Raw genomic sequence first — 25,571 nt, 5'->3', positions numbered from 1 at the left:
CACTGTTGATGGGATTGTAGACTAGTTCAACCATTGTGGAAAACAGTGTGGTGATTCCTCAAGGATCTAGAACTAGAAGTACCATATGACCCAGCCATCCCATTACTGGGTATATACCCAAAGGATTATAAATCATGCTGCTATAAAGACACATGCACACATATGTTTATTGTGGCACTATTCACAATAGCAAAGACTTGGAATCAACCCAAATGTCCATCAGTGTCAGAGTGGATTAAGAAAATGTGGCACATATACACCATGGAATACTATGCAGCTGTAGAAAAGGATGAGTTCATGTCCTTTGTAGGGACATGGATGCAGCTGGAAACCATCATTCTCAGCAAACTATCGCAAGAATAGAAAACCAAACACTGCATGTTCTCACTCATAGGTGGGAATTGAACAATGAGATTACTTGGACATGGGAAGGGGAACATCACACACCGGGGCCTATTGTGGGGAGGGGGATGGGGGGAGGGATGGCATTGGGAGTTATACCTGATATAAATGACCAGTTGATGGGTGCTGATGAGTTGATGGGTGCAGCACACCAATGTGGCACATGTATACATATGTAACAATCCTGCACGTTGTGCACATGTACCCTAGAACTTAAAGTATATATAAAAAAAAGAGTGCTACCTTTTCCAAGAGTTTACTCACTGCAGCAGTGATAACATCTCTTTTTTCCTTTTTTTAAATTTATTTTTTATTTCAATAGGTTTTTAGGGAGCAGGTGGTATTTGGTTACATGAATAAGTTCTTTAGTGGTGATTTCTGAGATTTTAGTGCACCCATCACCCGAGCAGTGTATACTGTACTCAGTGTGTAGTCTTTTATCCCTCACCCCCACCACCCTTTCAGTGATAACATCCTTAAACGATAGTCATTCAGTCCGTGTTCTCCAAAGGGTGGGCCTCAAATCTACCGGAAGTACCTGAGGGTGCTTATTAAAATACATATTCCTGAGTCCCACCCACTGATTTAGAATCTCTGAAGGTATGTCCCAGGAATCTACTTTTTTTTTTTTTGAGATAGGGTCTCATTCTGTTGCCCAGGCTGGAGTGCAGTGGTGTAAACACAGCTCACTACAACCTCTACCTTCTGGGCTCATGCTCTCTCCCATCTCAGCCTACCTTAGTAGCTGGGACTACAGAGGCATCACCACTCTTGGCAATTTTTTATTTTTATTTTTTGTAGAGACAGTTGTTTTACCATGCTGTCCAGGCTGCTCTCAAACTCTTGGGCTCAAGCAATCCTTCTGCCTCCATCTACCAAGTGTTGGGATTACAGATGTAACCTACTGCGCCTGGCCCCAGGAATCTATCTACTTTTAAACAATTTCAAAGTTATTTTACAGAGCACAAATTTTTGATGTTACCAGCTGAAGAGAATTTCATAATGGATTGTTATGAGTATTAAAACCTGGAATACAGAATATCATAAAGAGATGTTAGATATTTAATGGGAATTTGAAAATAATATTGTACTTTCTAAGGTTTTCTGAAATCATACAATAGGAGGCAGTGTAATGTGGTGGTTGAGTTTGGGCTCTCAAGTTGGATGGCTGCTGTCTCAGTTTGTTTTCTGTTGCTTATAACAGAATACCTGAAACTGGGTCACTTAATTATTAGTTTGTTTGTTTTTTAATTAATTTATTTTTTGGAGACAAAGTCTTGCTCTGTCTCCCAGGCTGGAGTATAGTGGCGCAATCTTGGCTCACTGCAACCTATACCTCCTTAGTTCAAGCGATTCTCCTGCCTCAGCCTCCCAAGTAGCTGGGATTACAGGTGTGCACCACCATGCCTGGCTAATTTTTTTGTATTTTTAGTAGAGATGGGGTTTCACCATGTTGGCCAAACTGGTCTCGAACTCCTGGCTTCAAGAGATCTGACCACTTCGGCCTCCAAAAGTGCTGGGATTACAGGTGTGAGCCATCGCACCGGGCCTGGGTTATTTATTTATTTATTTAGTTTTTGAGACAGGGCCTCACTCTGTCACTCAGGCTGGAGTGCCGTGGCACAGTCTTGGTTCACTACAACCTCCGCTTCCCAGGTTCAAGTGATCGATCCTCCCACCTCAGCTTCCCGAGTAGCTGGGACTACAAGCCCATACCACCATACCCAGCTAATTTTTGTATTTTTAGTAGAGATAGGGTTTTGCTATGCTGGTTAGGCTGTGGGTAATTTATTTTAAAAAAGAAATTTATTTTTTGCAGTTATGGATGCTGTGAAGTCCAAGGTTAAGGGACTGCCTCTGGGTTGCATCTGAACTTCTTGCTGGAGGGGACTCCCTGTGATGTTCCAAGGCATGGCAGGAAATCACATGGCCAGGAGGCTGAGACTGCTAACATGCTATCCTTAAGTCTCTTTTCCTTTTCTTTAAAGCCACTAGTTCCCCTCCCATGATAACCTATTAATCCATGAATAGATTAATTTATTCATGAGGGCAGAGCCCTCATAATCCAGTCACCTCTTGAAGGCCCCACTTCTAATGAGGATTAAGTTTCAGCCACTTTAGGGATTAAATTTCAACGTGAACTTTGAAGGGGACATTCAAACCATAATAACTGAGATCTGAATCCTGACTTTACCACTTGCTAAACAGACAAATTTCTTTTTCTTTTTTTTTTTTTTTTTTTTTTTTTTTTTTTTTTTTTTTTTTTTTTTTGAGACGGAGTCTCGCTCTGTCGCCCAGGCTGGAGTGCTGTGGCCGGATCTCAGCTCACTGCAAGCTCCGCCTCCCGGGTTCCCGCCATTCTCCTGCCTCAGCCTCCCGAGTAGCTGGGACTACAGGCGCTCGCCACCTCGCCCGGCTAGTTTTTTGTACTTTTTAGTAGAGACGGGGTTTCACCGTGTTAGCCAGGATGGTCTCGATCTCCTGACCTCGTGATCCGCCCGTCTCGGCCTCCCAAAGTGCTAGGATTACAGGCTTGAGCCACCGCGCCCGGCCTTAAACAGACAAATTTCTTAATCTCTATAACTCTGTTTCCTTTTTTTTTTTTTTTTTTGGTAAAATAGTTATAATGAAAGTGCTTACATTCTTGGGTTAATGTGAAGATTAAACAACGTAATGAATATAAAGTGCTTAGCATCATTCCTGGTTTATAGTAAACATTCAAGAAATGTTTTGACTCTAGAGGTTACAATAAATCAATTATGAAACAACAAAGTAGCGTTTGATGCTAAATGTTGGGAAATTTGGGGCAGGTAAACTCTAAAGTGGATAGGAATAGGTAATTTCTAGTAAGGTGGAAGCAGGGTGGATAGGATGAAATGATTAAAAAATGAGAACTACTATGAGTTAGAGTTGTATCATTTCTTCATATACCTTTAATTTTCATACTTCAAATATTTGCACATTACATGTATATTTGTATATATAACATATATTTGTATATGTATTCCCTATTATATATTATATTAGTATTTATTAAGAATAATGATGAATATTGTGCCAGGGAGTCCTCTAATTATGGCTTAAAAAGACATCTTTCAGCTTGGGGCAACATGGCGAAACCCCGTCTCTACAAAAAATACAAAAATTAGCTGGGTGTGGTGGTGCATGCCTTTAGTCCCAGCTACTTAGTGGGGTACTGAGGCAGGAGGATCACTTGAACCCGAGAGGTCAAGGCTGCAGTGAGTCGAGATTGCACCACTGCACTCCAGCCTGGGACACAAAGTGAGACCCTGTTTCAAAAAAAAAAAAAAAATTTTTTTTAACAGACTAAGAACCTATACTTTAACTGGAGGGCAATGTGAGGAGTCAAAATAATTGATTAATCAATTATTTTGTCTTTTTATGTCTTCAGCACTGAAAGTCATTGTTTTGGTCTGGAGATGTGTAAAACGTACACTTTGCTCTCTAGTTGTTTATAGCCTACTTGGGAAGATAAACCTAACAAGAAATATGTAATAACAATAATAACAGCTAATATTGTTGAGTACTGTGTACCGGGCATTGTACTGAGTACATTATATAAATTATTTTACTTAATCCTCACAACAATCAGAGTAGGAAGATTTCATCTTTTTTCCCTCTTTTTATAGTTGAGGGAACTGAGGCTTAGTTGTATGCAAATAAGTGGCAAGTTCAGATTCAAAATCAGCTAAATTTTATTTGAAACCTAAAACACTTAACCATCTACTGTTTTTCTACTAAGCCTGTTAGTTCGAAGATTACCTGAAGGTAAATTTTATCAGGCCAGCTTTGGATCTGGGGGGAAAAATGAAGGTAAATTTTAACTTGAATCATCTAGACTGTTTATAATGGAATCTGTTGCCTAGCATAAATTAACCATGTTGAGGTCACAAAGGATACTAAATTACTCTTAAGGGATGAAAATTCTTTGGAATAGAATACAGTAGGCCCACGCAAACAAGAATGTGTATAAAATTAGCCTGTTTTTGCCTAAGTACATTAACTCAAAAGGAAACTTGGTTTAAGAAGTTCACTCTAAAAATAGTGCAAGAAGCATCACTGGTCCATAGAGAGGGGTGGAGTGGGTTACGTCATTTCAGCACCTTTTAAGGTAAAGGAGGAGGGAATCCTCTTGAACTCATTAGCCAATCAGGTTCTGAAGACACTTCCCAAGGCGACTTCCTGTCTCTCCACTTTCTTTCCCTCTCCGTTTTGGTGGGCTGGTGAGTGTGCACTTAATTTTGCTCTCTAATTGTTTTGAATTTCTCTTCCATTTGAGTTATATACCCAGGTGGCAGGCCTTTATTTCAAATCCGCATTGCAGTGTGTGTGAGTCGCAAGGAGGTTAATGTCGGCTGTGTGGAGGTTGGGAGAAGGCAGTGAAATGCTCTGCCTGGCTTGTTTCCACGTGGGCCTCTGCAGTACCGGGTTTGCCTTCCATCTCCGTGTCCTGGTGACCCAGAAACAATAGACTGTGCTTCATGTGCATAGCGCGTCTGTTCTTGGAAAACGCAGACTTCATTTTGCTTTGAGGGAAAGATATTATCATCCCAATGCTGTTTTGATTTATATCTCTCTAGGTGAGGTCAGATCTCGGGAGAAGGCGTTCAGCTCAGTAGATTTTAATTCTCCGGTGAGTGTCTAGAGGGCCCAGGTCCTTACTGGGTTTGTGGAAACTGTAGCGGACCTTGTCTTTACCCTGGCCTTTGCTCAGATCATTTCGGCTTTCTTGGTGAACCTGGACAGCAAACTCTGAAGACAGATAAGCCCTAAGAAGAGCTGCTAATTTTTAATGTTGCCATTGTGGTGTGTCCTTAAAAGCTATGGAACAAGATCAGGGACCTTAGTTTAGGGCAAGCCTCTAGATTCAAATTCCAGCGCCACAGTTTACAGCTCTGGTGACCTTGGGAGAAGCAGTGAGCCATTCCGAGGCTTAGATTTCCAAGATCAGATAAAATATAGAAAAACTAGGCTCTAGTTGGTATGTAATAAATGTTAGGTACCTTTAGAAGTAAGCAGTACTTATTTATTTACAGTAAGTATTTTGGATATCTGTTTTCTCATAAAAAGTTTTGCCTAGTGACCTTGAATGTAATTTCACTGAATTCCTTTCTTTTGATACATGTTAATTTTTATATGATGTATGTATGGGAAATCCATACAGGCAGAACGTGTGAGAAAGACAAATAATAAACCAGTTAATCGAATGTAGTAATAGGTATTTGTAGGCCTCCCATAATTTTCATAATTCTCAAGCATTGTTAAAATTTATTTTTTGGGGCGTGGTGGGGAATCCCACCTGTAATCCCAGCTACTCGGGAGGCCGAGGCAGGAGAGTCGCTTGAACCCGGGAGGTGGAGGTTGCGGTGAGCCGAGATGGCGCCATTGCACTCCGGCATGGGCAATAAGAGTGAAACTCTGTCTCCAAAAAAAAAAAAAAAAAAAATATATATATATATATATATTTTGAATACTATATATATATTTTTTGAATACATATATACATATATATTTTTTGAATAGGTAATACATTCATATGATTCAAAATTCAAAAGATATCAAAGTTTCTTATCCCCTTCCCTAAGCCATCCAATTCCTCTCCCTCATAACAGTGTTACTAAGATATTTTATGGATATAAGCAGATATGTGTGGGTATCCTTCCCTTTTACTGTACCTACTCTACTATGTGTCTTACTTTTTCCACTTAAGTTCCATGAGTAGAGTGTCCACATTCCTTATAATGGTCACATAGTATTCTTTAAAAATTATTTTTTTTAAAAGATATATTTTTTGTTTCAGTAGATTTTCTGAGTAAACTAACTCCATCTCAAAAAAATAAAAAAAAAAATAAATAAAAGACCCATTATCTTGGAGTTGGAAAGGCCCTTATGAGTACTATATGAATGACCTTTCTGGCTTCTGGGTTATTGTGAGAAGTGTGACTTCTTGTTGTTAAATTTGTTTTTATTGTAGATTCATGGGGTGCATGTGCAGGTTTGTTACAGGGTATATATTGCATGATGCTGAGGTTTGGGCTTCTATTGATTCTGCCATCTAGGTAGTAAACATTGTACCCAATAGGAAGTTTTTCAGTTCTTGCCCCTCTCTTTCCTTTCCTCCTTTTGGAGTACCTAGTGTCTATTGTTCCCAACCTTATGTCCCTGTGAACCCAGTATTTAGCTCCCTACCCAAGATTTAACTCCCACTTATAAGTGAGAACATGCGATACTTGGTTTTCTGTTTCTGCGTAAATTTGTTTAGGATAATGGCCTCCAGCAGCATCCAACAGCTCCAGTTGCTGCAAAGGACATGTTTTTTTTTTTTTGTTTTTTTGTTTTTTTGTTTTTTTATGGCTGTGGAAAAGTGTGAAATTTTTAGGCAGAATATTTGCCTTTCTACTCACTAGCTGGTTGAGCTTGGGCAAGACATAAAAATAACATATTAAACATTTAACACCATGCCAGCTACAGTGCAAAGTGTATTTATTACCTCGGTCTTCACAGAGGTTTTAAGAGGTATGTAGTATTTGTTCTCATTTTAAAGAGGGGACAGCTGAGGTTTAGAGAAGTTCCATAACTTACCCATGGGCACAGCAAATACATGAGAGAGCCAGGATTAAAATCTAGTTTTGTATGATTTCAAAATCTATTATTTTAGGGAATATTAATTAGTGCAACTATTATGGAAAATAGCATGGAAATTTCTCAAAAAAATTAAAAATAGAGCTACCATATAATCCAGAAATCCCATTTCTGGGTATATTCAAAGGAAATAAAATTAGTGTGTCAGAGATATCTATACTCCCATGTTCATTGCATCATTATTCACAAAAGCCAAGATGTGGAATTGACCTAAGGGTCCATCAGCAGATGAATGGATAAAGCAAATATGATACATATGTACAGTGGAATACTATTCTGCCTTAAAAAGGAAGGAAACTCTGATAGTGAGTGGGAATTAAAACTTGGAGTCTGTTCTGATAGCAGTACCTTATATAACTATCTCTAAAGGAAAACTATGCCAAGCTATCAGTTTAGTATTTACTTCGTATGAACAAAATTTTGTGTTTTCATTTTGTTTCAGGTTGAAGATGAAATCCACTGAGGAGGGAAGTCCAGCACCCTGTGTGCCAGTCCAGAACCGGCCCGTCTGTAGACCCCCTGAAAATCATGGGCTTGGATTTGGATATTCTCAACAGAAAGGGTTAAAGGCTGATGGGACCTAAAGCCTGGTACTTGAATTTTGATCACATAAGCTGCCTTAAGTTCTCTTTATTACACGTATGTGTGTCTTTTCTATCTAAAAAGCCTAGCCTAGAGATTCTTTGAGTTACCATTGTATCCTGTAATGCTAGGTGGCACTGAGTAAATTGGAATAGAGTCAAATGGAATGGTAATGAAATCTTAACACAAGTATCTGCTGATTTAGTATCAATTTGTAGTTTGTATTAGGCCTTCATGAAGCATCTGTTCACACATATAAAATGTACCTTTTGGCAATGAACACTAGTACTCTGACGTGATTACTGCCCACAGTCAACAAAATGCTGGGATCATTGATTGTTTATGGAGCATTTCCAAAATACTTAGTAAATACGAAATGTCCTTTGTATGTTGGAATGACACTTGTTGAAGCATGCATGACTAGAATCCTGCAGGGGGCAGGTATCCCATATTTAGCATCAGGATTTATGTGCCAGGCTTTGTGCTATGTGTCAAAGCAAAAAGACCAGGCCTCTTGCAATCTGGGTTTTGTTTATGAGTTGAGATTAATAGAGAAGTTGTTCCTTTCAACCTATAATTATTATCCTGTAAGAATACTTAGATCAAGTATTTTTTTTTTTTATTTCCTTTTTTAAAAAATTGATTTTAGGTTTGGAGAGATCAAGGAGTTTTAAGGTAGACATTGTTAAAACTGTAGAAACCTTTCACACCATGTCTTGCTTCTTGTCTTCATTCTCTTAGTTAACCTTGAATCCTGCTGATCTGAAAACATTTTACATAGTTAAAGCATTATAGAAATGTAGGGCAAGGAAGGAGTAAAATAACATTTTGATCATATCTGTCTGAGATATTTAAAATGCTTCAGTTTCTTTCCAACCTTCTGAGCTAGCTAGCATGTCACTGCATTACATTTTAAAGCAAACCATCTTTAGCTCTGCTTATTTTCTGTAGGACATACCATGGTGAAGTGAAAAGAGTATGGAGTTTTGATGGAATTGAATTTAAATCCTAGCCCTTACTAGTTAGGTGACCTTAGGAAATTTATGTAATTTTTCTGAGCCTCAATTTTCCTTGTAAATAGGGGGTTATAAAATTTAAATGATACAAATTCTATGCAGCTTGACAGATAGGATTTCCAAAGAATGATAGCCACTGCTTTCTTTCTGTCAGCTTATTTTAGACCCATTCTTAAAGGCACTGATGTCCAGCCTTCTGTTATGATGGGATGTTCTATGTTTATACTGCCAATATAGCTATTGAGTAATGAAAATGTGAGTAGGGTAATGGAGAAATTTAATTTTTAACTCTAAGTGGTTGCTTATTGGACATGCAACTTTAAGGTCCACTTATGACCCACTGTTTTTGCTTCATGAAGCCTTCCTTGACCAATCCTACTTTTTTTCTTAACCTTACTTGCTTTCTACCACTTATTTGGTGGTATGTTAATTTCTGTGAGTCTTGTCTTTCTGGCTAGATTGTATCTGAGGTTATGGATTTTTAAATCTCCACATTGCTGCATGAAAAAGAACACAGTGATAAAAGTATAACTAGTATTTTTAGCTAACAAGTTTTAGATGATCATTATAAGTAAATAAAAAAATTTTCTAGCTAGTAATTAGGTGAAGAGTAGCGAATAGTGTGAAGGTTGCCTGCAAAGATGAACTGCGCATCTAGTATGTATTTGACCTTAAAGTTCAGATTACACTCAAATGCTGGAAGAGGAAATTAAAGCAAACCTCTTTCTTACGTTGCCATCTTGTGGCGGACTTGGGTTCCAAATGTTACTAATTCAATTTTCCTGTGTAAAGGGAAGAGTTTCTTCAGATTATTTTGACAAAGGATTACGAAGAGTAAAGGTTAAATACAATCCAGCATTGGCTCAAATGAAATTGAAACATGCTTTGAAAAAACTGACTATTTTGGATTATTTTCTTAGCTGAATCTTACAAGTTCTTGACTCCTTTCTCTTGCGTAACTGTTTTCTTACTGTGAGACTGTTGACCTTTATAGCCTTTCAGAAGTTGGTTAGACTATTGTGCAGTTTTTTTTTTTTTTTTGAGACGGAGTCTCGCTCTGTCACCCAGGCTGGACTGCAGTGGCCGGATCTCAGCTCACTGCAAGCTCCGCCTCCCGGGTTCACGCCATTCTCCGGCCTCAGCCTCCCGAGTAGTTGGGACTACAGGCGCCCGCCACCTCGCCCGGCTAGTTTTTTGTATTTCTTAATAGAGACGGGGTTTCACCGTGTTAGCCAGGATGGTCTCGATCTCCTGACCTCGTGATCCGCCCGTCTCGGCCTCCCAAAGTGCTGGGATTACAGGCTTGAGCCACCGCGCCCGGCTATTGTGCAGTTTTATCCAAACTTGTAAATTTATACAAAATTAAGCTTGTGTACAGGTCCTGCTCTGTTTTTTTTTTTTTTTTTTTTTTTTTTTTCTTGAGACAGGTCTTACTCTGTTGTCTAGGGTGGAGTACGGTGGCATGATCACAGCTCACTGTAACCTTGAACTCCTGATCCTGCCCTATTTGATATTGAGCTTGGGCATTTGGTGACATTCTCCGAAAATGAGTCAATAGTTTATATTAATGAATGGAGAGTTAAATAAAGGATGAACAGTTACTCTAAATTTTCTTGTGACTTGGTGTAGAACATGCTGGTGTGAGTTGTCATGTAATCATAACCTTTGTGAATTTATTTTTTAAAAATTTTCCAGAAATGATCCTAGGTAATTGATAGATCCTGTGGTTCAACTGGATTTCTAGATAGAAGCTGGATTCATGTGATGCCAGAGGTAAGAGTAAGAGCAAAATCTTCATTTTTACCTCATTTGGATTTCTAATCACCTAGCAAGACTTGGGACTCAGTGTTATTAGTGGATGGAATTTGGCAATTGAAAAAAATCCCCAGTTCTAACCTTAAGAGAATTTTCCTGTTTAGGGATAAGGAGCCAGTGCTGGTTTGCCCTTCCCCAGTCATTTACAGTTTGCCATGATGAAATGCATGTTAAGTCCGTGTTTCAGCTGATCAGCCTGATTAAACGCATGCTCTGAGCAGACTAAAGCTAGGGGCAAACACCTGCAATTGAATTCTGCTTGTGGAAATTAATACTGGGATTTAGTCTGTAATCCCAAGTGATTCTTAAACCTTAATAAATTATGAATTTATATATAATAAATTTATATAAATAATAAGTTAGGAATTTGAGACTAATTTATTGTGCTTTGATCTTTTGTGATATCTCTATAATCCCAAAAAATCACTTTTGTGAGTTAGAACTAGGGTCAGGAATCCTTAATCTAAAAGTTCAAACACTACAGAAAAAGCACTGGCAACTGGTATAATTCTATAGGCAATTTAGCCTGGCAGTTTTAAACCAATCACTATTTTATCAGTCTATACATATAGATTAAGGGAAACACAGAGTTGGTTAAATCAATTTTGCGAAGATACAATACAACACTATATAGTCACTTAAAAGTTATGATACAGGTTTATGTTTATTGAAATAGAATGATATTCATGACACATGAAAAACATTATAGAGCAATGTGTTTCTGCTTAAATATTTTTATATGCATATGTTTGCTTAAGAAATCGGAGAGGATATATATACTAAAATACTAGCGGTTATTTTCTCTAGAATTGAGTTCTGCAAGTAATCTTGTATTATTATAAACCTATTTTCTAATTTTATTGTATTCATGTATTGTAATATTTTAAAAGTTATTTTAAGTAACTTAGGACAAGCTTATATTCTTTACCCATGCCTGCATTTTCAGCAGAGAATTAGGTAGAAAGAAGGGTGAAATACGGGAAATACAAACAACTCAAAGTAATATCAGGACTTGAAATAATTTTTTAGCTTTTGTTGTCTTTTGCAGAAGTAAAATTTCGAGAGACTGAAACCAGATCTGAGTCTCACTGTTCCAGTCTGGACCTCTTTGGTGCTGTAAATCCTGGATATACAGTAGATGATTACTACATTTTTCTTTTATGGTAAGGCTTACGTTGATATTGAGAAGCTTTGACATATATATGAGTCTTTGAAAATTCAGGTTTGTGACTTCATGGCCAGCTGCTAAGGTGCTATAAGTTTCATTTTTTAAAAGTCAGTTGAGGCCAGGTGTGGTGGCTCATGCCCATAATCCTAGCACTTTGGGTGGCCAAGGTGGATGGACTGTCTGAGCACAGGAGTTTGAGACCAGACTGGCCAACATGGCAAACCCCATCTCTACTAAAAAAATACAAAAAATTAGCTGGGCGTGGTGGTGTGCGCCTGTAGTCCCAGCTACTCAGGAGACTGAGGCAGGATAATTGCTTGCACCCAGGAGGCAGAAATTGCAGTGAGCAGAGATAGTGCAACTGTACTCCAGCCTGGGTGACAGCGAGATTCCATCTCCAAAAAAACAAAAACAAAAACAAAAAAGTCAATTAAAGATGTTGAGAAGTAGCATAGTATAGTATATATATGGGTTCTGGAGTCAGACTGGGTTCAAACTCATGCTCTCTATCACTTCACCAGTTATGCAGTATTGGCAAGTTTCCTAATTATCTGTGTCTTAGTTTTATATTTTATATTTATATTTTAGAGAATGGCAATAGTATTTGACTCAGGGTGGTTATTTTGAAGATTAAATTAGTAAGGGTGTGGGTAAAGCATATGATAAATGCTCAGTTTGATGTTAACTATTTTGTCTTCAGAATCCATGTTTATATTTCTCTTAGATTCTGTACTACCTGGCAATTTTTGACATCTGCATAATAGATTGATGAAAATTCTTTGTTTTGGCCTGATGTGATGGCTCACGCCTGTAATCCTAGCACTTTGGGAGGCGAAGTGGGCAGATCTCCTGAGGTCAGGAGTTCAAGACCAGCCTGGCTAACATGGTGAAACCTTGTTTCTACCTAAAATACAAAAATTAGCTGGGTGTGGTGGTGTGCACCTGTAATCCCAGCTACTCGGGAGGCTGAGGCAGGAGAATCGCTTGAACTTGGGAGGCAAAGGTTGCAGTGAGCTGAGATCGTATCACTGCCACTCTAGCCTAGGTGACAGAGCTAGACTTCATCTCCAAAAAAAAAAAAACGAGGAAATTCTTTGTTTTTATTACTTATATATCTTTCTGTTAATTAGACTACCCCTCATTACCTTCACCCTGACCCTCAAAACTTAATTAAGTTCTAGAATTAGTCACAGGCACTATAGTGTGTATCTTTATATAATTGTTGGAATAACATTTTCTTTAGTTGATTAATCTTGATTTTGGTACTAACTTTTTATCTAGTTCCTCATTTTGCCTTGCCGAATCAATTGATCCTTAATGATCTCTTCTAGTTCTTACTTAGATGTAATGATTCCTATCTTATAAGAGTCTCTTGATGTCTTATTTTTTTTTTGAGACAAGGTCTCACTTCATTGCCCAGGCTGGACTGCAGTGGCACAATCAGGGCTCACTGAAGCCCCAGCTTCCCAGCCTCAGGTGATTCTCTCACCTCAGGCTCCCAAGTAGCTGGGACCACAGGCCACCATGCCTGGCTAATTTTTTGTATTTTTTGTAGAGATGGGGTTTTGCCATGTTGCCCAGGTTGGGATGTCTTTATTTTTTATAAACGTTTCTTAAATTAATGTGGTTGGAGGTAAACTTTGATGGCTGTTCCTCTCACTGCTTGGAGCCTTAGGCAGTGGGATTTTGATCCATCATATATCAAAAATGGCTTATCTTCACTCAGGGCACCATGAGGATGGGCTGGCTGTCCGTTAGTGCCTTCTGATTTTTGCGGAGTCAAACAATTACTAAACGGGTGGTGATTCTAGATTAAGAAAATATACCTGTGATTAAAAAAATAAAAGAAGCAGCCTAGTTTCAAAACATGAGCATATAGTAATTAGATAGCTCTCATCTAGCGCTATGAAAGAAAGCCAGTTGGTTCTAGGAGTTACTGAAACATTATACTATAAAGTCATTCATGTTCAAATTTTAAATGGTTTACTTGGTTTTCTAGAGTGGTTGCTCACACAAGTCAGGGCAGTTTTAAAACTACACTTTTTGGTTGGGTGCGGTTGCTCACACCTGTAATACCAGCACTTTAGGAAGCTGACGTGGATGGATCACCTGAGGTCAGGAGTTCAAGACCAGCCTGGCCAACATGGTGAAACCCTGTCTCTACTAAAAATACAAAAATTAGCCGGGCATAGTGGTGCGCACCTGTAGTCCCAGCTACTTGGGAAGCTGAGGCAAGAGAATCGCTTGAACCTGGGAGGTGGAGATTGCAGTAAGCCAAGATTGTGCCACTGCACTCCAACCTGGGTGATAGAGTGAGATACTCCATCTCAAAAAAAAAAAAAAATTATACATATAACTTTTCTTTGCAGTATGAAGATAGATAATTCTTCAAGTTAAAGATGGACTTTTCTCACCAGAAATGGCTTTATGGAATCAATTTGCAAAAATGTAAGAGGTGGCAAAGGAAAGAATAAAATAATATTTTCATTTTCTTCCGTCATTCTTAGATCTTTTGGTAGATTGTAAACTCCATGAAAGCAGGATACCTTCTTTTCCCCTAAGACCTGGCCCAGAAGAGATACCAAAAAAATATTTGCTTATATACTAACCTAGTCTCTGGGTGTGGGAGCCATAGAGGGTTCAGGGTGGGGCGGGGGGAAAGGTGGGGGAAGCCCTGATTGACAAAACACGGCGGTTTCCAAAAGGAATTCTTGGCATGTGTACTCAAGGAGACATGTATAGAACGTTCACTGTGGTATTGTTTTTAATTGTAAAACCTGGAATCAATGCCTATTATAAGAATGACTGCCAAAACCAATCTATTTATGTGAGGAATAGATATATAAAAGCTTACTGGTATTTAAAAATCTTTTATTGTTAATATTTTATTTACAATCTTACTTGATATTTATCATTGACTTAAATTGCACATTACCATTCAGGTATGGTTAAAAACTCATTTCTGCTTCATGTTGAAATATTCTCAATTGTTTTGGCTAAAGTATACTGTCCTATATGCTGTGTTTACATCCATGATGGTATATTTAAATACAAGGGGTACAAAATAAAAATCCAAGTATTGAAAGTCTGGTATACTTCACTGTTTTTGTAATGAGATTTAATACGCATGCTTATACCAGAATCTCACAAATGGTATGCAACTGTAATAACTTGTGTTGGCCAGAATATGAAACCTATTCTTTAGATTAAGATTCTTGAAATTGCTTCATCAATAATATACAGTTCATGAATATTCAGTAGTTTGTCTAAAAATAGTAAACAAATGAGTTAAACCATTTCATAAATTACAAGAAATAGGTCTTCAGGTTGTCAGACTTTTCTGTCTGTTGCAAATCTCAACTTTTGGCTATAAAAACAAGGTATCAAACAGGAAGTTACTTCTATGTGTTCAAATATAGCACAACTACCACTTGAAACTCAATGCCTTTTCTCCTTCATTATAATATCTTCAGACTGCTTTTCTCTATATAGATTCTCATGGAAAGTATTTCTTTTCTTTTCTTTTTTTTTTGAGATGGAGTTTTGCTCTTGTTGCCCAGGCTGGAGTGCAATGGCATGATCTCGGCTCACCGCAACCTCCACCTTCCAGGTTCAAGCTATTCTCCTGCCTCAGCCTCCTGAGTAGCTGGGACAGGCATGCACCACCACTCCCAGCTAATTTTTGTATTTTTAGTAGAGACGGGGTTTCTCCACGTTGGTCAGGCTGGTCTCGAACTCCCAACCTCAGGTGATCTGCCCATCTCGGCCTCCCAAAGTGGGATTATAGGTGATTATAGGTGTGAGCCATTGCGCCTGGCCTGATTCTCATGGAAAGTATTTCATATCTATAATTTTTTTTTTGTTTGTTTGAGATGGAGTCTGACTTTGTTGCCTAGACTGGAGTGCAGTGGTGCAATCTCGGCTCACTGCAACCTCCGCCTCCCGGGTTCAGGCTATTCTCCTGCCTCAACCTCCTGAGTAGCTGGGATTACAGGTGCCCACCACCATACCCAGCTAATTTTTGTGTTTTTTCGTAGAGATGGGGTTTGATCATATTAGCCAGGCTGGACTCCTTGACCTCAGATGATCCACCTGCCTTGGCCTCCCAAAGAGCTGGAATATGATTTTGTTATTTTGAGTAGTTTTGTCTTTGTGGTTGGTTGCCTTGTTTTGTATAGTCAATAAATATGATTAAATATCATTCTAAAAGCAATGAAATACAACATTCCTAATATTTTGATGCATATTTTATCCCTTGCATGGTAAATATAACCTAGGAATGTTATAGACTAGACTACCACTCCATCAAATAGTGAAGTTGTTGGAATGCTTGCTTTCTTGAATGTTGTGGTCACTCTGGCCTTCACAACTCTTATTGTAAGTTATTCAGACTCTTTATGTTGGGAAGAATGAGTTAAGTTGTATGTATGAAAAGCAAAACTTTAAAACTATTGAAAAGCAAGAGTGTGATATTGGAGTAGACATAAGTACAAAAAGGGAAAGTTGATACATTTGTGTACACTAAAATTCAAATATATGTTTGCATGCCATATTACTGTTAAATGACTCCATATAAATTAAGAAAATCATCAAAGGATGTGAACAGGCAAATCACAGATGAGGATCCCTGAGTAGTCATTCAGATGAAAAAATGCTCACTCTTACGAGTAATGAAAGAGTTGTACATTAAAACAACACTGAGATACCATTTCACTGTCATCAGATAGACAACAATGAAATAAAATAAAACAACTTGACATGTCTGCATGTTGCTGACTTTATAGCACTGGGCTCTTGTATACTTTGCTGGTGGCAGTGAAATTTATGCCTTTACTTTGGAGAGTGGTTTGGCAACATTTAGTTGATTTGAAGTTGCTTATATACTAACCCAGTCTCTGGGTGTTATATTCTAGAGGAATTTTTGGCATGTGTACTCAAGGAGACATGTACAGAATGTTCATTGCAGTATTGTTTTTAATTGTAAAAACCCACAATCAATGTCTATTAGAAGAATGGATAAATTGTAGCATATTTGCAGTACATGGTGTTAAAATGAATTAATGTTAAGTATGTATTAACTTAGATACATCTCCAGGAAGTGATCATGGTGCAGTACAAAGGCTAGGATCACAAAGTTAGGTACTAGTCAAATTAGAATATTTTGCATTTTTCAACTTTAAATGAGTTGTACTTTTTTTGTATTAATATTTCTACATTTGGCATAGTTAAAACCAGAATTCACACAAAAGGCTCGAACAGCCAAAAACAGATGTTAGGGAGTACATGGTTCACACATGAAGATTTCATTTTTTTGAAACTGGTTTATACCAGAATTAAGTTACTACTTTAAAGTTATCAGAATATATTTTAGGAAATGTACAAAGGCCTAGTTACTCTGAACCAGTTGACAAACCTTGTAGGAAGTTGTACAGTTCTTGACAGTTTTTTGTTTGAAGGAAAAAGATTTGATATTATGGTTTGGCACTACTCAGAAAGGGGTTTGCAGGGTTTGATGTCCATTGTGTGGCTAATTGCATCTGTTACTAATTCATAATAGGGTCACAACATCTGGAAGGATGGCTACAAAAGACGGTATAAGACTGGGCATGGTGGCGCACACCTGTAATCCCAGCACGTTGGGAGGCCGAGGTGGGTGGATCACTTGAGGTCAAGAGTTTGAAACCAGCTTGGCCAACATGGCGAGACCCTGTGTCTACTAAAAATACAAAAATTTGCTGGGTGTGGTGGCAGGCGCCTGTAATCCCAGCTATTCGGGAGGCTGAGGCAGGAGAATCGCTTGAACCTGGAAGGCGGAGGTTGAAGTGAGCCGAGATCATATCACAGCACTCCAGCCTGGGTGACAGAGTGAGACCCTATCTGGAAAAGAAAAAAAAGCTTCATTAAGGTTTATATTCTGAGGACCCTTCTAGCTTTCCTCTTCAGGTTAATTTTTAATCTGAATTCTAACATCCATATAGATCAAGCAGAAAATAATTACCTACAGCAGCTGCTATAGGTAATGCCTGGACCTGCCAGCAGTTCCAGGAGAGCACGCAGGTAGGTCACCTCAAAGTTGTGACCCTCAATACTACCGCTTAATTTTTTTTTTTTTTTTAAATGGAGTGTGGCTCTTGTTGCCCTGGCTGGAGTACAATGGTGCGATCTCGGCTCACTGCAACCTTTGCCTCCCGGGTTCAAGTGATTCTCCTGCCTCAGCCTCCGGAGTAGCTGGGATTACAGGTGTCCGCCACCACGCCCAGCTAATTTTTGTATTTTAGTAGAGACGGGGTTTCATCATGTTGGCCACGCTGGTCTTGAACTCCACACCTCAGGTGATCCGCTCACCTCAGCCTGCCAAAGTGTTGGGATTACAGGCGTGAGCCACCGCGCCCAGCCCACTATCGCTTAATGTAAAGCCTTGTAATGCATGTTTGCAATGCAGACTCAAAGAAAATTATAACTTCCTTAAATATGTATAGAGGATGTGTGAGAGCTGGAAAGATGTCTAGTCCAAGGTGGATAAAAAACAAAATGGTGGATTACCCCAACTTGGAGGTGCCAGCTGTCCAATTACAGCTGTCACACCGTTTCTGGGAATTTCTCCTGATTTTTAGAAAGCCGGAGCTGCCCGCCGCACCTCCACAGGGCCTGGCAGGTCCCAGGATGCTTCGGGGCAACCCTACGCACGCGCGCTCTGGTGTAGTTCCCTGAAGCACTCGCGCGCAGAAAATCCTGGAATCTTCGCTTGTGGAGCTGTGGAGGCAACGGAGTTTTTCCGCGCTTTTTCTTTCAGCCTCAGATTAAGTATCATTTGTTATTATTATTTTCTCTACTGAGCGCGGAAAGCTGACTGAAAATTCCAGAGTGTAATTTCTGTGGGGCTGTTTCTCTAAAACTTGGCCCTCACGCAGCTTGTACAGCCATTAGATAGGCGCTTACTCCCAGCTGGTGGAAGATTCGAATTAGCTGCGCCTCTCTTGCCTGAGCGAGGGCTCAGCTTTAAAGCTTCCCAGCTCCTCTGCTTCGCCTCTGCCCCCTACTCTGCCGGACGTAAAATAGGCCTCTTAACTGTGGCTGCCAGGTGACATACCTGAGGAAACTCACTGAGCGGGGCTACTGGGATAAAGGTGTCCTAGTGTTCCTTTCTGTCGACCCGGAGGGCCAAGGCAACTTTTTTTTTTTTTTTTCTCTGAGGTGGAGTCTCGCTCTGTCGCCGGCTGGAGTGCAATGGCACGATCTCGGCTCACTGCAACTTCCGCTTCCCGGGTTCAAACGATTCTCCTGCCTTAGCCTCCTAAATAGTTGGGACTGCAGGCGCACGCCACCACGCCAGGCTAATTTTTTGTATTTTTGGTAGAGACGGGGTTTCACCATGTTAGTCAGGCTGGTGTTGAACTCCTGACCTCGTGATCCGTCTGCCTCGGCCTCCCAAAGTGCTGGGATTATACAGGGGTGAGCCACTGCGCCCGGCCTATATATTGGTTTTGAGACAGATTCTTGCTCTGTCGCCCAGGCTGGAGTGCAGTGGCGCGATCTCCGTTCACTGCGACCTCTGCCTCCCGGATTCAAGTGATTCTCCTGCCTCAGCCTCCCTAGTAGCTGCGACTACAGGCTTGAGCCACCACGCCTGGCTAATTTTTGTATTTTTAATAGAGACTGGGTTTCCCCATGTTGGCCGGGCTGGTCTCGAACTCCTGACCTGCCTGCCTTGGCCTCCCAAAGTGCTGGGATTATAGGCGTGAGCCACTGCCCATGGCCCACGTATATATTATTTTTGACTTTAGCAAGATCTGTAACCACCTTTGTCTTTACCTTTATCCTTAAAGTGTTAGAACACCGGACAAACAAGGAGCACAATTAATATTATTGAGTAACTGAAATCAATATATCAATTATACTAAATACAAGGAATATAATAAAATGTGCAGTATTTTATAATAAAAACATGCATGTTATTTTTTACTTGTTATTTATTTTATTTTTATTGCAATTTAACTTGGCCTTTTTATTTACCCCTTATTAGGACTCTCTTCAGCTTCTGGAGACCTGACTATCCTATTATGTCTTTGTGTGAAGACATGCTGCTTTGTAATTATCGAAAGTGTCGCATCAAACTCTCTGGCTATGCATGGGTCACTGCCTGCTCTCACATCTTCTGTGATCAGCATGGCAGTGGTGAGTTTAGTCGCTCACCAGCTATCTGTCCTGCCTGCAACAGTACCCTTTCTGGAAAGCTAGATATTGTCCGCACAGAACTCAGTCCATCAGAGGAATATAAAGCTATGGTATTGGCAGGACTGCGACCAGAGATCGTGTTGGACATTAGCTCCCGAGCACTGGCCTTCTGGACATATCAGGTTAGTGCTTAGTCTAGTTTCTCTTGAACATATAATTTCAGGCATTTGTGGGAGCTTCTAGTGTCTTGTCTTCATTATTTTATATTTATTTTTTATGAGTATATGAGAAACTGTCTTATTAGCTTGTTTTGTTTTCAATAATGTTTATTGTTGAAAATCAAAAGGAAGAAAATTAAAGCACTCATAATTCCATCACTCAGATATAACCATTGTTGATATTTTGGGTACACACACACGCGCGCACACACACACACTCTGTCTTCTGTATAAAAGTAAGATAATAACACACACACTGTTTTATTGTTAGAGTTGACAATATATTATATCTGGTATGTATTTTTCTTTCTTTTGAGATGGGGTTTTCTTGTGTTGCCCAGGCTAGTCTCTAACTCCTGGGTTCAAGCCATTCTTCTGCCTCAGCCTCCTGAGTAGCCTATGCTCCACTGGGTGTGAATATCTTGTTAAATATTTTTTAGTTAACTATTCTATAATCATATTTTAATGGTTATATTGTTTTTAGCATAATTTATTTCCAAGTTATTAAAATACTATGATAAGCATTCTTATCAAATAACACATCCTTAACTTCTTCCCTTTATGATTTCTACTTTTAGTATTTCCTTTGAAAGACCTCCCTGTGGATAACTTTAAGCATGTCCTTGAATGTATTGTTATATCTTACATATACTCTTATACTTATTAAGGATGTTTGTCATCTGTCAAGTAACTTTTTATTATATTTTTCTGGGTTAGTTGTTTCTCTTACATGCTCCTGTATTTTTCAACTCCTTTGGTTAAATACCAAATAGTGTTTTTGCTGGCTTATGTGGTAAGAGTATGTTTATTTTTGTAAGCAACTGCCAAATTGTCTTCCAAAGTGGCTGTACCGTTTTATATTGCCAGCAGCAATGAGTGAGAACCTGTTGCTCCACATCTTTGCCAGAAGTTGGTATTGTCCATGTTCTGGATCTTGGCTATTTTAATAGGTGTATAGTGGTATCTCATTTTAATTTCCACGTCTCTGATGACATACGATGTGGAGCATCTTTTCATATGCTTTTTTGCCTTTTTTTTTGGTGAGGTGTATATGAAGTTTTTGGTCTATTTTTAAATTTTTTTAATTGTTGAGTTTTAAGTGTTCTTTGTATCCTTACTGCGTTTGAAGTATTCTTTGATCCTTTCTCAGAGCTATCTTTTGCAAATATACTCTCCTGATCCGTGGCTTGTCATTTCATTCTCTTACAGGGTCTTTCACAGAGCAGAGATTTTTAACTTTAATGAAGTCCTGCTTATCAATTTTCTCTTTCATGGATTATACCTTTGGTATATTTTAAAAGTCACTGCCAAATCCAAGATCATCTAGATTTTATCCTATGTTATCTTCTGGGAGTTTTATAGTTTTGCATTTTACATTTAAGTCTGTAAACCATTTTGAGTTTATTTTTGCGAAAAGCGTAAGATCTGTCTAGATTCATTGGGTCCTCAATTTTTTTCTGGCTATTCACCAGAGGCTCTTAGTTACTTGCCTCTTGGGCCTTCCTGACATGGCTGCTTGCTTCCTCAAAGCCAGCAAGGGAGTGTGTCTCGTAGTAAGACAGACCTTATAGTCTTAGGTAATATACTTACGAAGTGACAACCTGTCACATTTTATGTAGTATTGTAGTCACAGGTCCTGCCCACATGCAAGGGGATAGGGAGTTACACAAGGGTGTATGTACCAGGAGACAATGATAATTTGGGGTTGTCTTAGAGTCTGTTCTTCATGCTCTGGATGACTTGAAAAATGGGATTATATTTCTTAAAAACCTTTGGAAAACATGTCACTTGTTAAAGTAAGACAAATACTCAGTTCTTTTGGTGGTATAAAGTTAGTGGTTTGAGAGTATTCTTCCAGACTTTTTTTCTATGCATTTAATAACATAACTTATTGTTTTCTGTGCCTCATTGTGTATCCTGATTGCTTCTTAAACTGGGTTCTAAATGTTAAAATAACATCCCTATATAAGCATCTTTCTTTTCCTTTTGTGTTTGTATAATATTTTACAATGTATAACTTTGTACCCCATACCTTAAAAATCTTTTTTCTTTTGGAACCAGGTACATCAGGAACGTCTTTATCAAGAATACAATTTCAGCAAGGCTGAGGGCCATCTGAAACAGATGGAGAAGATATATACTCAGCAAATACAAAGCAAGGATGTAGAATTGACCTCTATGAAAGGGGAGGTCACCTCCATGAAGAAAGTACTAGAAGAATACAAGAAAAAGTTCAGTGACATCTCTGAGAAACTTATGGAGCGCAATCGTCAGTATCAAAAGCTCCAAGGCCTCTATGATAGCCTTAGGTTACGAAACATCACTATTGCTAACCATGAAGGCACCCTTGAACCATCCATGATTGCACAGTCTGGTGTTCTTGGCTTCCCCTTAGGTAAGAAAGGACATGTGATATCCAGTGTCTATTCTTTAAATCAATGATTTTTTATACTGCTCTGCCCACTTCCAAGCATTCAGTGGAGATGATAAGGGTCTTGAGTTGTGGTAGGCTATGAATTCTTCACCCATGTTTCAACCTGTACATCATTGCTTTTATCTATTGTATTTGCTTACATTTAAATTAAAGCTTTAATTTGAGCAGAGTTAATCTCTGCAAAATGAAAGTTTGCAAATTGCTGCATTAAATTAAAAGCTACGTAGTTGTAGTGATAATAATATTAACTGTCATTTATTGATTCCTAAGTGCTAGGCACTGTTTTAAGTGTTTTATATAAATTCATATAATTTACAAAACTTTATGAAGTAAGTATTATTATCCTTTTATACAGATGAGAAAGCTGAGGCACAGAAATTTAAGTAATTTGGTCAATATCACTAACCTGTTTTCAGAGCCTATACTCTTAACCATTTGCTATCCTCCAAGAAGGCCATGTTTCGATTTTTTTCACCTGCCAATACTGATTGTACAGTTCTTAAGTTGTCAGTTTGGTTGTTTTGTTCTTTTGTTTAATCATTTTTCCATTTATCAAATATTTATCTAATATGTTTTATGTACCAGGTTGTTAGGTATGATCCTAACTAATGAAGATATAAAGATTATCCAAATAGGATTCTTTCTTTCTGGAAATCACAATCTAGCATGATTCCATCTCTTGTCTGCTTGTTAGGTGCCTTGCAGATGAAATTAATCTCATATCTTCCTGCGCTCTCTCCTTTATACTACTCTTTATGCAACAAAATCCAATAGGTTTTTGCTATGCTATTAATGGAAATTGTTTTTGGCATACAAAAAAGTGAAGCTTCTTGTGCTGGACTTTCCTAATACTCATTTTTGGATATTTACTATAGGCTGAGGAAGAAGATTTAATAGGGGAGGAGATGATGTCTTAGAAAAATTGTGAGGTGGTCAGGTGCGGCCCAGCGCTTTGGGAGGTTGAGGTGGGAGAATCACTTGAGCCCAGGAGTTTGAGACCAGCCTGGGCAATATAGTGAGACCCTGTCTCTACAAAAAAAAGGTGGGGAGCAGGTATGAGATGATGAGATGAGGAATATCAGATAATAAGAATAAAAACCTAAATATCTGCTTAACTTTCAGTTTTACTTACATAATGTAATTGAGTCAGAGTTACTGTAAATGGCATTATAGATATTTTTTTCTTGTCACTGTCCACTTGTCTTATTTTTTTCATATTCACCAGTTCTTTCCCATTCCTTTTTTTGTACACAGTTAACCTCTTTATCTCCTGCTACCACTGTTAGCTTGAAGGATATATAGTCAGCATTTTCCTTTAGTTATTTGATCCTTTAAAACCTGTAAAAGCCAAGGAAGGGTTCAGTGGAAGTAGTTAAATGTTCATTTAATCAGATCTATTATCTGCTTTGTCTTAATCCTATGCTAATTGATATTGGGTCATGGTATATGCCAATATTTCATCGTTATATTTTTTCTAGAATGTTTATTGCAATGTTTTTTAAAAAGATTATTCTTAACCTGGGGCAAAAGATTTTATATGTCTGTTTTTTTCTAAGACAAATACTGGAGGAAAAAAAAATATATTCATATATATAGATATTTGATGATTCCTCTGAAGTAGATTATGTAGATAACAAATGAATAAAATTATGTTTTTCCCTTTTTTTCCCCACTAGGTAACAACTCCAGGTTTCCTTTGGATAATACACCTGTTCGAAATCGGGGCGATGGAGATGGAGATTTTCAGTTCAAACCATTTTTTGTGGGTTCTCCCACAGCACCTGAACCCAGCAACAGCTTTTTTAGTTTTGCCTCTCCAAGTCGTGAATTAGAGCAGCAGCAAGTTTCTAGCAGGGCCTTCAAAGTAAAAAGAATTTGAGCCACGCATGGTGTCACACACCTGTGATCCCAGCTACTTAGGAGGTTGAGGCTGGGAGGATCCCTTGAGCCCAGGAGTCTGAGGCTATAGTGATCTAAGATCATGCCACTGCACTCCAGCTTGGGCAACAGAGTGAGACCCTGTTTCTAAAAAAATAAAGATAATTTAGCTAACTTTGCAGAATGTTTCTATGTTCCTCTTTAGTGATTTCATTTAGCAAATCTTTTTCCTAGTTAGGACTCCTCAGCTTCCCTGTGCTTTTAAATCTCTGAAGTTGTCTTCACATTATCGATATAACAAACTCATTGGCAGTGGGGAGTGGTTTAGAGTCTGGTTTCTTTGTTTCTATTATTTAAAGCATAAGCGTTTTATTAATCTAAATTCCATTGTGAACTGCTGAATTTTCATCCCTGGTGGGAAGGTCACAATAGTATTTGTTTCAATAGATAACTGTTTCTCCCTGGGCTGTTTCTGACTGAGCTGTGTTGTTTATGCCTTAAGTACCTGTGTTATATGCTACATGTCGCTTTGAATTCTGGCATTTATGCATATCTGTATATGTAAGTATATTAATGTACACTGATATTTTGCTGTATTTGTCAGTATGTTTATGTGAAAATTTTGGTCTTGGAAAATGGTGGGTGATGTGTGGCTTGTTATTTGGGTATGTGTATTTATTTGTATATATTTATGTATTTACCTTCATGTTAACTTGTTTGGAGGTGTGCTTATGCCAGTGAACGAGAGTACAATTTGATGCATGTATGTTCAGTCCCTATTTGTATTTAAAATAACTCACATTGATAGTTATTTTTTAAAGTTAATTTTTTTGGTGTTTACAGTTGGCCCTCTGTATCCACAGGTTCTGCTTCTGCAGATTCAGCCAACCATATATCAAAAATATTTGAGAAAAAATTAATAATATAACAATAAAAAATACAAATTAAAAATACTGTATAATTATTTGGATAGCATTTACATTGTAGGTATTATAAATCATTTAGAGGTGATTTGAAGTATTTGGGAGAATCTGTAGGTTATATGCAAATACCACGCCATTTTATAAAAGTGACATGAGCATCCAAGGATTTTGGTATCCATGAGGGTTCCTGGAACCAATCCCCCAAAGATACCAAAGGAAGACTGTATTTTAAAATAAAGCTACTTCTTTACCTTTTTGTCAGCTGTTGCCTTGGGTTTACTTATTTAGGAATGCACT

General features: G+C 38.4%; 1 protein-coding gene and 2 non-coding genes across 6 annotated transcripts; all 3 read left to right on the top strand.

Annotated features, from left to right (window-relative positions):
* Positions 1 to 4,583: 4,583 nt before the first annotated feature.
* Positions 4,584 to 24,529, top strand: CCNB1IP1 (cyclin B1 interacting protein 1). 4 transcript variants are annotated; one of them, XM_025391584.1, is made up of 8 exons: positions 4,618 to 5,056; positions 7,508 to 7,704; positions 10,359 to 10,436; positions 11,527 to 11,641; positions 15,924 to 16,023; positions 19,670 to 20,003; positions 22,101 to 22,434; positions 24,150 to 24,529. In XM_025391584.1, exons 5-8 carry the CDS (start codon positions 15,989 to 15,991, stop codon positions 24,350 to 24,352), a joined length of 906 nt encoding a protein of 301 aa, XP_025247369.1. In that variant the 5' UTR covers positions 4,618 to 5,056; positions 7,508 to 7,704; positions 10,359 to 10,436; positions 11,527 to 11,641; positions 15,924 to 15,988; the 3' UTR covers positions 24,353 to 24,529. The 4 variants fall into 4 exon arrangements, 3 of the variants coding, with proteins under 3 accessions (XP_025247370.1, XP_025247371.1, XP_025247369.1); XM_025391585.1 differs by lacking the exon at positions 15,924 to 16,023 and having other exon boundaries at positions 4,584 to 4,646; XM_025391586.1 differs by lacking the exons at positions 7,508 to 7,704; positions 15,924 to 16,023 and having other exon boundaries at positions 4,588 to 4,646.
* LOC112629612 lies at positions 10,626 to 10,702 on the top strand. The gene has a single exon (XR_003120699.1). It is a non-coding gene; the product is annotated as a small nucleolar RNA SNORD126 (small nucleolar RNA).
* LOC112629603 lies at positions 13,288 to 13,435 on the top strand. The gene has a single exon (XR_003120693.1). It is a non-coding gene; the product is annotated as a small nucleolar RNA SNORA79 (small nucleolar RNA).
* Positions 24,530 to 25,571: the final 1,042 nt, after the last annotated feature.

Source organism: Theropithecus gelada, chromosome 7b, assembly GCF_003255815.1.
Source record: "Theropithecus gelada isolate Dixy chromosome 7b, Tgel_1.0, whole genome shotgun sequence".
NCBI lineage: Eukaryota > Metazoa > Chordata > Mammalia > Primates > Cercopithecidae > Theropithecus > Theropithecus gelada.
Note: the sequence above shows the minus strand (reverse complement) of the source record. Positions and strands in the feature narration are given on the sequence as shown.

Excerpts from the sequence above, each read along its gene's own strand:
- CCNB1IP1 (XM_025391584.1), top strand. The coding sequence starts at position 15,989 with ATGTTGTGGTCACTCTGGCCTTCACAACTCTTATT. Across the intron at positions 16,024-19,669 it reads TGGCCTTCACAACTCTTATT|GACTCTCTTCAGCTTCTGGA; the intron begins GTAAGTTATTCA and ends ACCCCTTATTAG. Across the intron at positions 20,004-22,100 it reads TGGCCTTCTGGACATATCAG|GTACATCAGGAACGTCTTTA; the intron begins GTTAGTGCTTAG and ends TTTTGGAACCAG.